General features: G+C 32.6%; 1 protein-coding gene across 3 annotated transcripts in view; it reads left to right on the top strand.

Annotated features, from left to right (window-relative positions):
* Nucleotides 1–3,502, top strand: part of LOC150103873 (rab-like protein 6) — a 330,329-nt gene extending 326,827 nt beyond the window's left edge. Inside the window, exon 17 of one of the 3 annotated variants that reach the window (XM_090396585.1) lies at nucleotides 2,202–3,502. In XM_090396585.1, coding sequence (XP_090252711.1) covers nucleotides 2,202–2,432 — 231 coding nt within the window. In that variant the 3' untranslated portion in view covers nucleotides 2,433–3,502. The remainder of the gene's footprint in view (nucleotides 1–2,201) is intronic. The other 2 variants (XM_090396584.1, XM_090396583.1) reach the window with 2 other exon arrangements.
* The last annotated feature ends 11,264 nt before the right edge of the window (nucleotides 3,503–14,766 follow it).

A 14,766-nucleotide genomic window follows, 5' to 3' on the forward strand; every position in this document is an offset into this window, starting at 1 on the left:
TGTACATTTTTCCTTTTACTTGCTACATATCTAAAAAACTGTTTAGGATTCTCTTTATCCTGCATGGCCAATGTTCTTTCGTAATCTTTTTTTTGCTTTTCTTACCACACTCGTCACCCTTCTGGCCTGTGCTTTATACCGTTCGTGTGCCTGCCGGTCACCTTTCTCCTTAAATTCCCTCCATAGTTGTTTCTTTTTTTGCAGCTCAAGCTTAATGGTGTTATTCATCCATTTAACCCCTTGATTTATTATTCGGACTCTAGGTATACAGTCAGCTATTGCTTCATGCAAACACTTCTTAACTACCTCCCATGCACTATCGACTTCTAGTCCTTGCAGTTGTACATGCCATGGCACTGAACCAATCAAAGTCCTAAGCTTGTCATACTTTCCAGCCCGATAATTCCACATGTACCCTGCCTTAATTGAAAATTCTACACCTTTAGCCACCTCCCAAGTCAAGACCCTATGATCACTCTCACCGATTGGTGGCAATGTGGTCATATTTCTTACAGCCAAGATAGTCAAGATATGCTTAATCATAGTCGTGTAAAGAGGGTAATAACCTGTATCTTTACTTGTCAATGTGTTTTTCACCATCCAAGTAATTTTTTGAGCCATTTTTCCAACTTTTGTACACTGTCCTCTGAACTTCAAATCTCTGTCCACCATTACCCCCAGATCCCTAACCTTGTCAGTTTCCTGTAATCCATTACTATCAATATGAAATAAAGTATATAATCTTTTCATCTCTGAAGTGCAACATTACCTATATTATCTACATTACCATTGCCTTCCCATTTTACATCCTATGGATGATGTAAAATGGGAAGTCATCCCAAAATCCTTACTACCGTTTTCTATCTTTAAAGATGTAATCCATGGATTATAAATAACAGTTGAGATGGTGTATATTATGCTGATTTAACAACACCAACAACAAAAATCTTTCTGGACTCTGTTTCAGGTCTAGCCACTTACTTCAAACATGTATCGCTCTATATTATGCTTCATTCACACCACTATATAATTTAATTGTAAACTTGTATTTAGGCTTGGTGTTAGTTTACACTCATAATACAATTTAATGGAATAACTTCAGTACAAAGAGATGGTTGTGTTGGACGTCAAGATTTGGGAGACTTTAAATCTTAGGCCTTCCACAAATGTAAGTAAACAAAGTTTGCACCTGCAGTAATTTCAGGGCTGGGAAACTTGTGGCAAAGATGGTATGATTTCGCATCACTTGCCTTAGTATCCCATAATGCAAAGCACATCTCCTTGCAGACATGTATAATGCTATGCATTAAGGGTAGGCTCACTACCTAGACTGGTTTCGACTTTTATTGAGGTCTCATCAGTGGGAGCTAGACCCAGAGGTGGTGATACCAAGGTGGAAGTAATGCAGAAGTCATATTTCCATATACGAGTTGCCACACCTTATTATTAAAATTCTCTGGATTAGAGATAGTTGATGGAAGTTGTTTATGAGTTGCCCCAGTTCTGAAATTACTTCAGGCGAAAACTTTGTTTGCTTACACTTGGATAAAGGATTAAACCAAATATAATTTGTATCATAATCAAGTGGAAAACAATTTCCATTGATTTAACCTGTTGTTTAGTTCATTCTTTTCTGATGTAGTTATTCCTTAAATTTTATTATGAAGATAATTTTAACTATTTTGAAAACTTTTCCATCAGTACCTTATCATATTAATTTCTCAGATCTGCAAAATTTTAATATTGATCCTTGTTATATTTTCATGATTTTTTTCATGAATTAAAAATCTGTATCATTATATTCAAGAATATAATTTGAATATCCATAATGTATCCAAGCTTTCTTTATCATCTTTACCACATTTCAGATTACTGATATTTTATAGCTCAAGTATTGAAATACACACATGACTATATTACTCCTGGATATTTTCTATCCCTGTTTTATTTTATTGCAGGTTACTTTATTTAATAATTTTTTTGAATTGTGATGGTACTAAATTTCCAGAAATTTCATGAACAGTAAACTGTTATTTGTTGAACAGAAAGAGATATTAAAATGTTATGTATATTTAGGTGAAATGATCTCAAACATTTTAATATTAAAATATGAAGTATGAATCACTTTATCTTAAATTTAATTAGGTATATACTAAAAATGCATGAATGAAAAAAAAAATGTATATATGAAAATCTTCTAGCAGGAAGAAGAAAAAAATCACAGGAAGTCACATAAACATAGGCATAAGGAAAAAGGTAAAGAATTAGATAAAGGAGATAACAAAGAAAAAAAGAAAAAAAAGAAAAAGAAGCACCATAAAGATGGTGGTGAATTAGATAGTTCATCTGATATGGATCGCCTTGAGGAATTTCTTGGATCAGGTGATGGAAGTACTGAGAAAAAGAACACTGAACAGTATGAAATCTTGTGAATATTTTTCTTCTTTAAGAGATTTTAACTATTTGCAGTGTAAAAACAAAAAAAGCCTATGGTTAGATGTAGAAAACCAAACAGGGTCTACTTGCCAATTTTTTCATTCTAAGCAGCAGAATTCCCCTCTTCAGCCATCTGCCCTTCATTCATCAAGTCCATCTACTGTGTTTGAGACAGTTTTTAAAATAACAAATGAAATAACTTGATATTATTGCGTGAACATTATTTATCTTGAGCAGGAACTTAACCATCCATTTAAGACAAGCAAAGCGTCCAAAGCAGGATAGATTATAGATTTAAACAGGGAAAAGGTGTTATAAAGGAAACGAGGGGAAATGTAATTAAAATGCTATGAATTTATGTAAATTATTCCTTCTTGGAGTGAATCCAGAAATGCTGCTTTTGAATAAACTTTGGGAAGGGAAATTTTTCTACTTTGTTTTTAAATAATTTTTGTTGATGAAATCACAATATTAGATTTCTTATGTTGAAATTACTCCTCTGACATCTGTTCTAATGTATAAAGAAGCTAGAATTAAGTAAGTACATTCATAAATAATATTTTATCTTAATTTCAGTGTAATGGTTTTTAAATAGTTCTGTTTTATGCTTACCAATTTAAAGAGGTGTATAAAAATCCTGTAATCTTTTGTTCGTCTTTTGTAACTTGAAAAGATTTTCGTTGACTTGAATGTTTTTGTGCATGTGTGCACATGCAACTTGTCTTTAATAGTACTTAGCTTTATTTTTGAGTAAAAAGTTCATTATGTGACCTATAGAATAATTCTGTATTTTCTATACAGAAATTAGAACTTTTTTTACAATGTAAATAACATTTTTAAATATATTGTTTGTTTTTTCTGTAGAAATATATAATACTGTATATTACATTGTATTTAAAATGTTATAATAAAAAATATTTTTTGTTATTAAAAACCAAAGAAAGCAGCATACTCCAAGAAGAATCATTGTGTATAGCCATTACAGTTTTAAGCTTTTAATTAAAAAGCTTTTTTCTTATTTCATTATTCTTGTAGTTAATACCTAACATTAATGTAATTTTTCTGAATTATCTTTTCTCTCTCAATTTACTGTATTGATAACTATAATATTTTGGGAGCTTGTTCCAAGTTTTTTGAGATGCTATTCACAAATTTCATTCTTATACCATAATGAAGTTTATATTTCATTGTGGTTTAAGAATGAAAAATGCATTACAGCAACACACTGATGTAATGCAGTATAGTATATAAATATAATATATTGCATTACAGCAATATATTTTTTTTTACAACTTTATATAAATATATTTATATTGTTATAAGCGATGTTAAAAAAACTAAATGTTATGTTTACAAAACAAAGTAATACATTCTTTAATTCTCACTATATATTGCGTGTAATTATACAGAAATATGCTTTCCTTTAAGGTGGTTTAAAATGTACACCATAACACATCTCATCACAACTCAGTTTGTGTTCATTGTTCATAATGAAGGGTGAGTTTATATAAATTATTCATGAAAGTAAAGTACGTAGTACTCAATGTGGAGTATCACACTTTTCACAATGCACTCACATGATTATTTAATTAGATTGTGCCAGTTTTAATTTTTATGTTTATAATTATTGGTTTATTTGTTGAAATTATATTATAAGAAAAGTAAAAATTAATTTTTTAAATAATCGATTCTTACATGTGTGTATATACATGTAAGTTTAATATTGAACTAAATGAATGGAAATGATGACTGCAATTTAATTTAAATACATATATGATATGAAAAACTTAGATATTTTCTCACATGCTTCAAGTGTGCAAGAATAATGGCAGCTTATTTTTATCACTTCATGACTGAAATATAATATTGCTGTGAGAGAAAGGGATATTTTTTTGGAACTCAAAAGTGGATATTTGGAAGGGGAGGGGGGGGGATTAAGTTACTGCAGGTTGAATTTTTAATTATTACAAAAAAACAATCTTTCATATAGATAGAAAAATAAGGTTCTGAACTTTAAAGGAGATAAGGAAGATTGGAAAGTGAAGATGATTGACTTATGTAGAGATAACTAGCAACTGTTTTGGTGATTTTTTATAAGAGAACACTGGTGTTCTAATTAAGGATTTTTGATCCAGAAGTTTTATTTTCAACTCTGTGGAAATAGAAACTCTCTAATGAATTTGTTGGCAGCCACCCGTGATTAAATAACTTGACAATGAGAATGATATGTTTTTAGGGAAAAAAAATTGGCTAATGCCGTTCGTTCCCTTAGGGAATAGGTGAGGCTACTCTAACTTTTTGAAGCGTGAGTGGGGAGTTCAATTTCTACTCATAGCCAATCTCCTGATTCCCAACACGGTGTTATTTTCTGAAATAGTGTAGATTTTATGGGACAGAGTTTCCGAGAGAGGAAAAACCCACTTACCCATGCCAGAGATTGACTAACTTTAGAACTGTTTGAATAAAGGCTTAGAAAATGTTCCTCTAGTTCAGTGGCCGCCAAAGTTGTCAATATCGACCCCAGGGGTCAATATAACATTGTTAGGGGTTGATAGAAAAATATAAGACATCATTGTATGGATAATATTTAATTCTGTTAACTTGGATTACCTCCATCCTGAATGACAACGCACTTAAGAGTGAATCATTTTTTAGTGATGAACTGAAGAGAAATAAGAATCATATTTTCTACTTACCAGACTTATTTTCAAAATTTAATGACGTACAGATCCGTTTACAAGGTAAAAATGTCACTATTAATTATTCAAGCTCAGACGATTCTTTTAGGCTTCCAAGCTAAATTAGCCTTATTTAAATTATCATTATTATGAAAATATTTTCAGTACTTTACGAATCTACAGCAATTGGAAGTAAAATATGAAGACTTAGAAATATACATGAAACATCTTCAAAATTTGAGCGATGATTTTAAATTGCACTTTGCAGATTTTGAAAACATGCACATTTCAGATTGGGTTATCACGCCATTTTCTGCAGATATTGAAAATATCAAATGTAACTTACAAGATGAACTTATTGAATTGTCAGTTGGTCTTAAAAATAGAACTTTAAGTTACTTTTGGACGAATATAAATGTTGTAGAAAAATATCCGAAACTTTCTTATTTCCAAGCTCGTACATAGTTGAAGCTGGTTTCTGCCATGTTAATTCCATTTTAACAAAACAAAGAAATAAGCTAGATATAGAATTATGTGGTGATTTAAGGCTGAAACTTACTAATTTTGAACCCAACATTGCTAATCTTGTCAAGAGTAACAAGCACACCCTTCACATTGACAACATTAGTAAATTGAATACTAAGTTAATAAAAGTCTTATTTTCATATATATAAGGAAGATTGTATTATTGTTATTTTGTTATCTAAATTAAATTTTATATATTATTTATCCTTCCTATCAAATATGTAATGTTAAGAAGGACGTCAAAAACAAAAACGTATCTCTTTGACGTTAAGCCAATATAATAATATATACTATATTATACATACAATAAATACTGTAACTATAAAATAAATAATTAAAAAACTCACATAAACATCTTAAATATGGAATATTTTATTTTCATATGATAATATGACTGTCTTTGTGTAGAGCCACTAGATCAGAAAGTGAAAATTATTATTACGTGGTACCTACAAGGAGTCCAAAGACTCATTGAGGAAAGGCACCCACTCAGCAACTCGCGGTCTCCACCACTCAGTCCACCAACTATAGCAAACCGCAACTACCATCATGATCTACACCAATGCCATCTACTGCCCACCACTATCACTAGTATTTTCACAGATGATCACACACGTCTATGCCTACAGCGGAATTTGAACCCACAGCCTTTTGGCTGGAGAGCAAATACGCTAACCACTTGACCAACCAGGCCGACAAAATTATGGAGAGTATATCTGAATTCTTAGCATGATGAAATTCCTTTACTTAAATTTCATCATGTTTAGAATGCACAAGTTTTGTTTTTATTAAAAATAATAATTAGATGTTATTTCCTTTCTGTATAGTTTATAAAGGCATTCACATAGCAAAGGAATTTTTTCATTCATGTGATCTTCATCATTTTATATTTCATCATATTCTTTTATGAAGAAATGATGAAAGAATTAAAACAGGAATCAACAATAGAAAAAATATAAATGGACAGAACACATTGAAAGAAGGAAAGCAGAAAGATTTCCAAAACAAGCCTTAAATTACAAACCATTAGGGAAAAGGAAACCAGGATGTCCTCTTAAGAGATTCAACGATGATGGCGATGCCAGAACAGGCGACTCGCATGATGAGGTTATTTTTCTGTTTCCAGTTATCAACTCTTCATTTGTTATTTAGTGTTTTTTTTTTTAATAATTTTTATACAAGTTTTAGTCTGTGTTCACTACATTTTTTATGCCAAGGAAATAGAAAAACACAGTCTTACATCCCAGATATTTTGAAGATAGGTCTCTCTCCTTTCTGCTAATCTTGATAGATATAGTATCTTATTTCTTAATTTATATGGCAATGAAGCTGACTGTGGGAGAGTGTTCATTGATACAATAAGTCCTGCTGTAATTACTCATATTAATAAAATTCAGACTGAACCATACAGGTTATTGGCAAAACATCACTTCAATATTTACATCTAACTTATTTAGTTGCATTTCAAAAAATGCTTAAACACCAATTTTGTCCATCTATCTGTCCATATCTTATTAAAAATTGATATTTGCAATCTTTATAAATGAAGTCATTTTAATTTGTGTTTTGAACAGACAATTTGCATGAGAACCAAGAAGTCATCATCAAATTTCTGATATGTACCCTCAAGGGGTGTACAGGATATGATAGTACTACATGAAAAATTTACATCATTACTAACTTCCTATCTACAATTTTCCTCAAAATCAGTCTGTTAAATGTCAAGACTCCAATATTATCAGGTCTTATATTTCTGTCTTCTAAGGAACTTTTTACTGTATCAATCCACCTATATCTTGGTCTTCTTCTGTGTCTTTTTCCTGCCAACTTGTCAAAAACACTTGTTTTGCTAATCTTTCTTCTCCCATTCTGTTTAATTGACCATACCACCTGAGATTAGCTCTGCTAATACATTCATGGATGCTGACAACATCAAGTTCTTTGCTAATATCCTCGTATTTGATATGATATTGCCATTGATGCCATCTGTTCATGCTTCTAATCTTTCTCAGGACTCCTATCTGGGGTTTCTAGTCTTTGGTCAAGTGTTTCACTTCTAACCTAGCTCTCAGATCCATTAGTTAAAATTGGTTTCAACACTGTCTTGTATACAGCTAATTTAGTATTTTGACTAATTTCTCTCTTATTCCATATAAATTTATTCAGTTGACTTCCTACCATACCAGCTTTGTTGATTCTCTTGTCTATTTCCATATTTAACTTACCATCTTCAATAATAATCGTGCATAAGTAGCTGAAATGTTTTAATTGTTCTATAAGTTTTCCATTAACGATGCAGTTGATATTTTCAATGTTTCTTCCTATTTTCATTGTCTTTTTAATGTTGACCTTCATACAATATTTATTACAAGTTATTCAATTTAGTCAGGGTTCCTTCATAATGTGATCCATATAGATAATGAATAAGAGAGGGGATAATGTATATCCTTGTTTGATACCAGATTTAACATTAAACCATTTTCCTGTACTTCAATTCTAACTGCTGACTTACAACTCAAATAAAGATTAAGTATTGCTCGATATAATGCCCCACTGACACTGTATATAATGTTTTGAATAGCTTCTTGTCATATGCCTTTTCCATATCTACAAAACTTAAATACTGATCTTTGTTATATTCCAATGATTTCTCAACTATTTGTCCTAAAGTGAAAATCTGATCCTGACACCCTCTATTTGGCCTGAATCCAGCTTGTTCTTCACCAAGCTTCTCTTCCACAATCCTTCTCGACTACTTCTCAAGTATACTAGCATATATCTTACCAGGAGCACTCAGTAATGAAATGCCTCTGTAATTCTCGCATTCAGTTTTATTTCCTTTTTTATATTTGGGTACTATGAGAGCTCTACTCCAATCATCTGGAATTCATCCCTCTGTTCAGGCCTTCTGAACTATGCAGTGCTGCCACTGTACGACTTTTATACCTCCATACGTGAGCATTTCTAGTCGAATATCATGTACCCTGCTGGCTTTTTTACTTCAAGTATGGATATGTATTCCTGCCTGCATGCCTGGTCAGTGTTTTTTACCACTGTGCTGTCATCACTGCTCGTTTCATTTAGCAGTTTTTCAAAATAATTACTCCATACTTCAAGGATATCTTTTTCTTCTGTTTTCATGTCACCTTTCTCATCTCTAACTCCTTATACAGCACTCTTTCCTCCATTCCTAAGCTTCTTCAACAACCTCCAGAATATTTTGCCATCTTCTTGATATTTATTTTCTATATTCATGCCAAAGTTCTCTCATGACTTTTGTTTAGGCAGTTTACAGTATTTAGCTTTCTTACTGCAATTTCTGCAATGTGTCTGTATTCTCTAAAAGCACAAGCTGACTTATTTGCCAGGAACTTTTGATATGCTTTCTTCTTTTCCTTCACTGCCTCTTTAACTTCCTGTGTCCACCATGGAGTTCTGATTTTCTGATTGCACACATCCTTAACACATGCCTCTCTGGCTGAATCAATCAGGGTTTTCTTCAGGTCTTGCCACTGAATCTCCAAAGTTTGTTTCCTGCTCTCAAACTCTTTCATTTCTTTTTGATTAATATTTGTGTGTTTTAGTCTACAGTTTACATCTGAGTGCTGCTCAACTTTTATTCGCTTTAATACTTTCTTACATGTTATTCTTTTCAATATGAAATTGAATTTTATCCTGCTCAAGACTAAATAGTGATCACTTCCAATTTCAAATCCTCTGTACACTCTGGTATCCTGCACCAGGGAGAAAAACATCACTATCAACAATGACATTGTCAATGAGACTTTTCTTATTCCTTGCCTCTTCTCTCCATGTGAATTTGTGCACATTTTTATGTTGGAACAAGGTGTTAATAATAACCAGTCCATGTCCTGAGCAGAAATCCAAACAGATGTTTGCTCTTTTCTCCAAATTTTCCCAAAATATTTTTGTATGTCTGACAATCATTGACTACTCTGCTATTTAGATCCCCAACAAGGACCAACTTTTCCTTTTTCATTGTGTCAGTTGCTAAAGCCTCAAAAAATTCTTCCACTTCTGCCTTAGTAGAACCTTCTGTGGGACCATAGGCACAAATAAGTCTCATTGTCCAGTTTCTCATTCTGATATTTGCTGACATCACTACTTGAGACTGCCTGCCATTCAAGAAGATTGGCCTCGTATTTAGTGTTGAATGCTAAGGCTACTTCTTCTTTTCCTTGATTGTCATTGCCTGAATATAACATTTTATATTTATTGCTCAGAAAGATCTCGCCAGTTTTTGTCTTTTTTTTGTTTCAGTCACCACTATTATGTCGATCTGGTACTTATCCAATTCCTCCTCAGCTAGCTCCATTTCTTTGCCATTCAGGCTTCTTATGTTGATAAACTGATCTTGAACTCTGATGATGTTGAGTTGTAAGTTTTAGGATTTGTTCTAGTAGCTGACTTTTTGTTGTTTGTCCTGGTTCCTTGGCTAAAACAACAGGGTGGGGGCCTTGTTTAACTGGGCGACACCTAAGCCAGCATGAAATTCTGTCATGTTGTACCATCATTTAAAAATTTGGTTTAAGCCAATAAGAATACAATTTGGTCAGCTAAATCCCAAATTGTCAGCCCATCCCATCCCATCCATTCAGTATCCAGGTAGATACCTAACAAGATGTGCCATGAGAAGGTGAGAATTGGACATTAGGTCAGAAGACCTGCTCTGTTCTCCACATTGCTTTGAAGGCTAGGTGGAGGTCTCCTCTTAGTTATATAACTTTGACCTTTAAGCACCCTGAACCAAGAAGTAAAATCTTGAAATTATATATTACAATAATTGCCTTGACTGGATGGAATTTAATGAAATGTGATTTAGGATTTGGGTTTGATTTTTGTTTGCAAAATTGTTAAAATTTGATATTTAATATCACTATTGAAATTTGTCAAGTAGTTTCAAACTTGGTTTTGATTGTACTAGCAAAATTAGGATATATAAATGAAAAACACAGATTGACGTATCACAAACCCATTTTAACTTTTACCACTCATTGAAATTATACAAACTTACTGCAACTCGATAGAATTCTTTGAATAACTTTTGTCACAGAAGTCATAATTCTCATGAAAGCAATGAAAATATCCAATTCCTGATATTTATACCCTCAGGGGGTGTAGAATGATAGTACTGCATGAAAAGTTACATCATTGCAAACTTCTTGCCTTCCACAATTTTCTTCCACATTAACCTGTTATCTGTCAATATTCCAATATTATCAGATCTTATATTTCTGTCTTCTAAGGCATTTTTTATTGTATCAATCCACCTACATCTTGGTCTTCCTCTGGGTCTTTTTCCTGCCATCCTGGCAAAGAACACTTGTTTAGCTAATCTTTCCTCTTCCATTCTGTTTAAGTGGCCATACCACCAGAGATTAGCTCTGTATTAGCATAGCTAATATCAATAGAGTAAATATTAACAATTAAAAATAATTTCCAAAAAATCTCAAACTGTTTTTTTGTGTAAATAGTTAAGAGCTTGCATGAGATGTGTATTTAACCATATTGATAAATTGTGGTGTAAGATGATGGTTTGCTTCTCAGCAAATTTCCATCTGATGTCTACCTTCCACACCAATGGGATTACCAGTTTTCTCTTAGGTTGTTTTTTTTCTTCTTTTAATGGCGGATGGTGTTTTCTCTCTTCCGATTTATCTTCTAATGTAGGTATTCCTCAGTATTCTATCTCCTGTCATCCTCCTCATATACATAACAATTGACCTCTTTCTTACTGACCTGAAATTCATAATTTATAGTTTTGTTAATTAGCACTTTCCTGTTGTTTTTTTATAATTACATAAATGCTCACTTTCCAAGTTTCAAGATTTTCTACAACGAGTGCCCTGAATACAGGGAACTGGTTTAATTGGTTGTCTATGACTAGTTAAAAAAGACAGTTACAACCAACGCGTAGATGCTGACCAGGCTCTCTTCAGAATGATAACAGCTTAGTCACCTTGTACTCTTTTACAACAATTTAAAAAAAATGTTAAGCAGAGTCTTGTGTTTGCTGCTGCTTTCTCATAGCCTCTTTATACCACAGAACTATTTTTCACTTCCTCCCTAATTCCTTATAACTAAATGGGACTCAAGTACTTGAGAGAAACTAGTAATAAACTTAGAAAAATAGATTTCTTAAGAATTTTAAAAGTGGCCCTTGCCTTAATGCATAGCATTATACATGTCTGCAAGGAGATGTGCTTTGCATTATGGGAGATACTAAGACATTTTCTTACCTCCCATAGTGATGAGAGCTTAGTCCACTTTTACCATGAGTTGCCTCAGTCCTGAAGATACTTAAGGTGCAAACTTCGTTTGCTTACATTTGGATAAAGGATTAAACTAAATCTATTATAGTCTAACCAAGTGGAAAAAAACTTCCAACATCTTTCTCTAAATCCAGAGTGATTTAATAAGGTGAGACACCTTTTGGCAACTCGTATAGGTAAATATGACTTCTCCATTGCTTCTGCCTTAGTATCCACTTCTGGGTCTGGCTCCCACTGAAGAGACCTCAATAAAGGTTTGAAACTGGTCTGGGTAGTGGCCCTTCCCATAATGCATAGCATTATACATGTCCTCAAGGAGATGTGCTTTACATTATTGGAGATACTAAGACAAGGACATGAGTTGCCTGAGTCCTGAAGATGCTTCAGGTGCAAACTTTGTTTGCTTACACTTGGATAAAGGATTAAACTAAATTTATCAAAAAAAAATCAGCTAATGCCTTTTATTTCTTTATAGGGAGTAGGCAAGGCCTTTATACCCTATCTAGCTTCTGGAGACTGAATGGGCAGTTCACTCTCCACCAGTAGCCAATCAGAGATAGCTGGCCCATGTCTATCACTAATTATAGCAGCCACCAGTGAAGAGGCTTGCAAACACGTGCTACCATCTCTTGGTACCTAACCCTAACAAGATATGTTACTATCTGAAATAAGGTGAGTACTACGGTCCATTTTCTTGAGTTTACGGGACAAAAATTCCGAGTTGCCTGTGCCAGAGATTGACTAACTCAGGAGCCGATCGAAGAAAGGTTTAGAAAAAGCTACATTTATTATAAAAATAAAATTAAAAAATTTTTTGTAATGTATAATTTGTGGAGTATTTTATTTATGAATGAAATTTAAATGCCAGACTTATTAGTATTTTGAACTAATCACTCCCTCTCTTCATGTTATAAAAAATATATATACATATATATATATATATATATATATATAAATATAAATAACAAAGGATCTTAAAAATCTCAAGTGTAGGTATAGAAATACACTTGAAATTTTTAAGAAATTTAAATTTTCTTCTTTCTCTCTCAGTGAAAGAGGTAGCAAATTACTGTATATATTGATCATTTCAATAAAATTATGAAGCCTACAACCATGATAGGAATAATTACTTTAATTTCCTGATGTTTCGACCTTCATATCAAGGTCATCTGGAGTATACTCACACAGACAAGCTATATTACATTTCAAATAGTATACCAAAGTGAATGATTTGATCAACCACTAATCTACTGGCCTGACCTCTAGTGGGAAAAAACTACATCAAAGCTCTATTCTATTTATAACATCCAAGTTTTGGTGATGTAAACAACAGGTGCCTTTCCAGTCAATTCTATGTAGACATAGAATGGTATGAGCATAAATTTAAGGCCTGTGAAATTCTTACCAGCCACCCTAATCTTCACAATAATGGTCCCAAGAATATGGATGGCGCATATTCTACCCACAGAACCTTTTGGTAAGAATTATAACTAAGTAATCTAGGATCTCAACTCGAATATAACAACACCCATGTTAAATTATGAATTAGGTAACAACTTTTGCTGCATTAAAACTATGAAGTTGTTCTCTGATGTTATAAATATAAATAGAATATAGCTTTGATATAATTTTTTTTTCACTAGAGGTCAGGCCAGTAGATTAATGGTTAAACAAAAATATATTGTCACTTTGTCATACTGTTTGAAATGTAATATGGCTTGTCTCTGTGTGTGTGTGTGTGTGTATATATATATATATATATATATATATATACATATACATACATACATACATACATATACACTCCAGGTGATGATGACCTTAATGTGAAGGTCGAAATGTCGGAAATTAAAGTAATTATTCCCAATACGGTTGTTGACTCCATAATTTTAGTGAAACGAATGCTAATCAGTATCTCAGGAGTGACTGCCAAGGTATTGGAGAAGTTAGTAAAAAGCAAAATATAAGGATGGGCAGATAGTAATATGATACTGTATAACAGACTGCATATTTTTGCAAATGTAATTGTATATCTGTAATTTACACACTTTTTTATAAAAATATAATAGTTGGATAACTATTATATTATTATAATCTATACTGTTGAATTTTGGAAAGGTGTTTAATAGGATGTCATGGAAATGTTAAATAAATTGATACAAATAAGGATGAATGTGAATGTCATAGGATTGAATCACTATCTACTAAAAACCAGTGTAGCTTGAAAACTGATATAAAAAGCAGATATAATTAATTTCATTAAACTTTTAAATATACAGTAAAACCTCCTTATACAAACGCCTCCAATTACGAACTTTTCCATTGAAAAATAATTGTACTGATTGGCGAACTCGTTCGCTTTACGCAAGCACCGACGCTCACGTCGGTGCGTACGTAAAACGAACCGGTATTATCTCCGCAGAAAAAGTGAGTTCATCCGTTCGCGTCAGTGCGTTTGGTTCTATTCAAGTGTGGAATCCACTCCAACGTGCATCGTAATTTTGATAAATTTACTCTCTAATTCAACAGTGTTTTTCTCAAGAAAGAACTTATAGCTCAATGGGAAAATGGAACTCGTATTTTTCAACTTTCTAAAGATTATAACATGGTAAAATCGACAATCTGTACTATTATTAAAAATAGAGATGCGATTTAAAAGGCTGATGTGACGAAAGGACCGAAAACTTTGTGTGTCCTAAAAGATCTCGGGCTGTTGAGGAAATGGAGAAACTTTTGTTAGTGTGGATTAACGATAAATAAATGGCAGGTGACAGTATTTGAGAAGCAATAATTAGCAAAAAAAAGCTAAGCAACTACATAGTGACTTTAAGTGT

The sequence above is a fragment of the Typopeltis vanoorti genome, chromosome 8, assembly GCF_054136105.1.
Source record: "Typopeltis vanoorti isolate ZY-2024b chromosome 8, IOZ_Tvanoo_1.0, whole genome shotgun sequence".
Taxonomy (NCBI): Eukaryota; Metazoa; Arthropoda; class Arachnida; order Uropygi; family Thelyphonidae; genus Typopeltis; species Typopeltis vanoorti.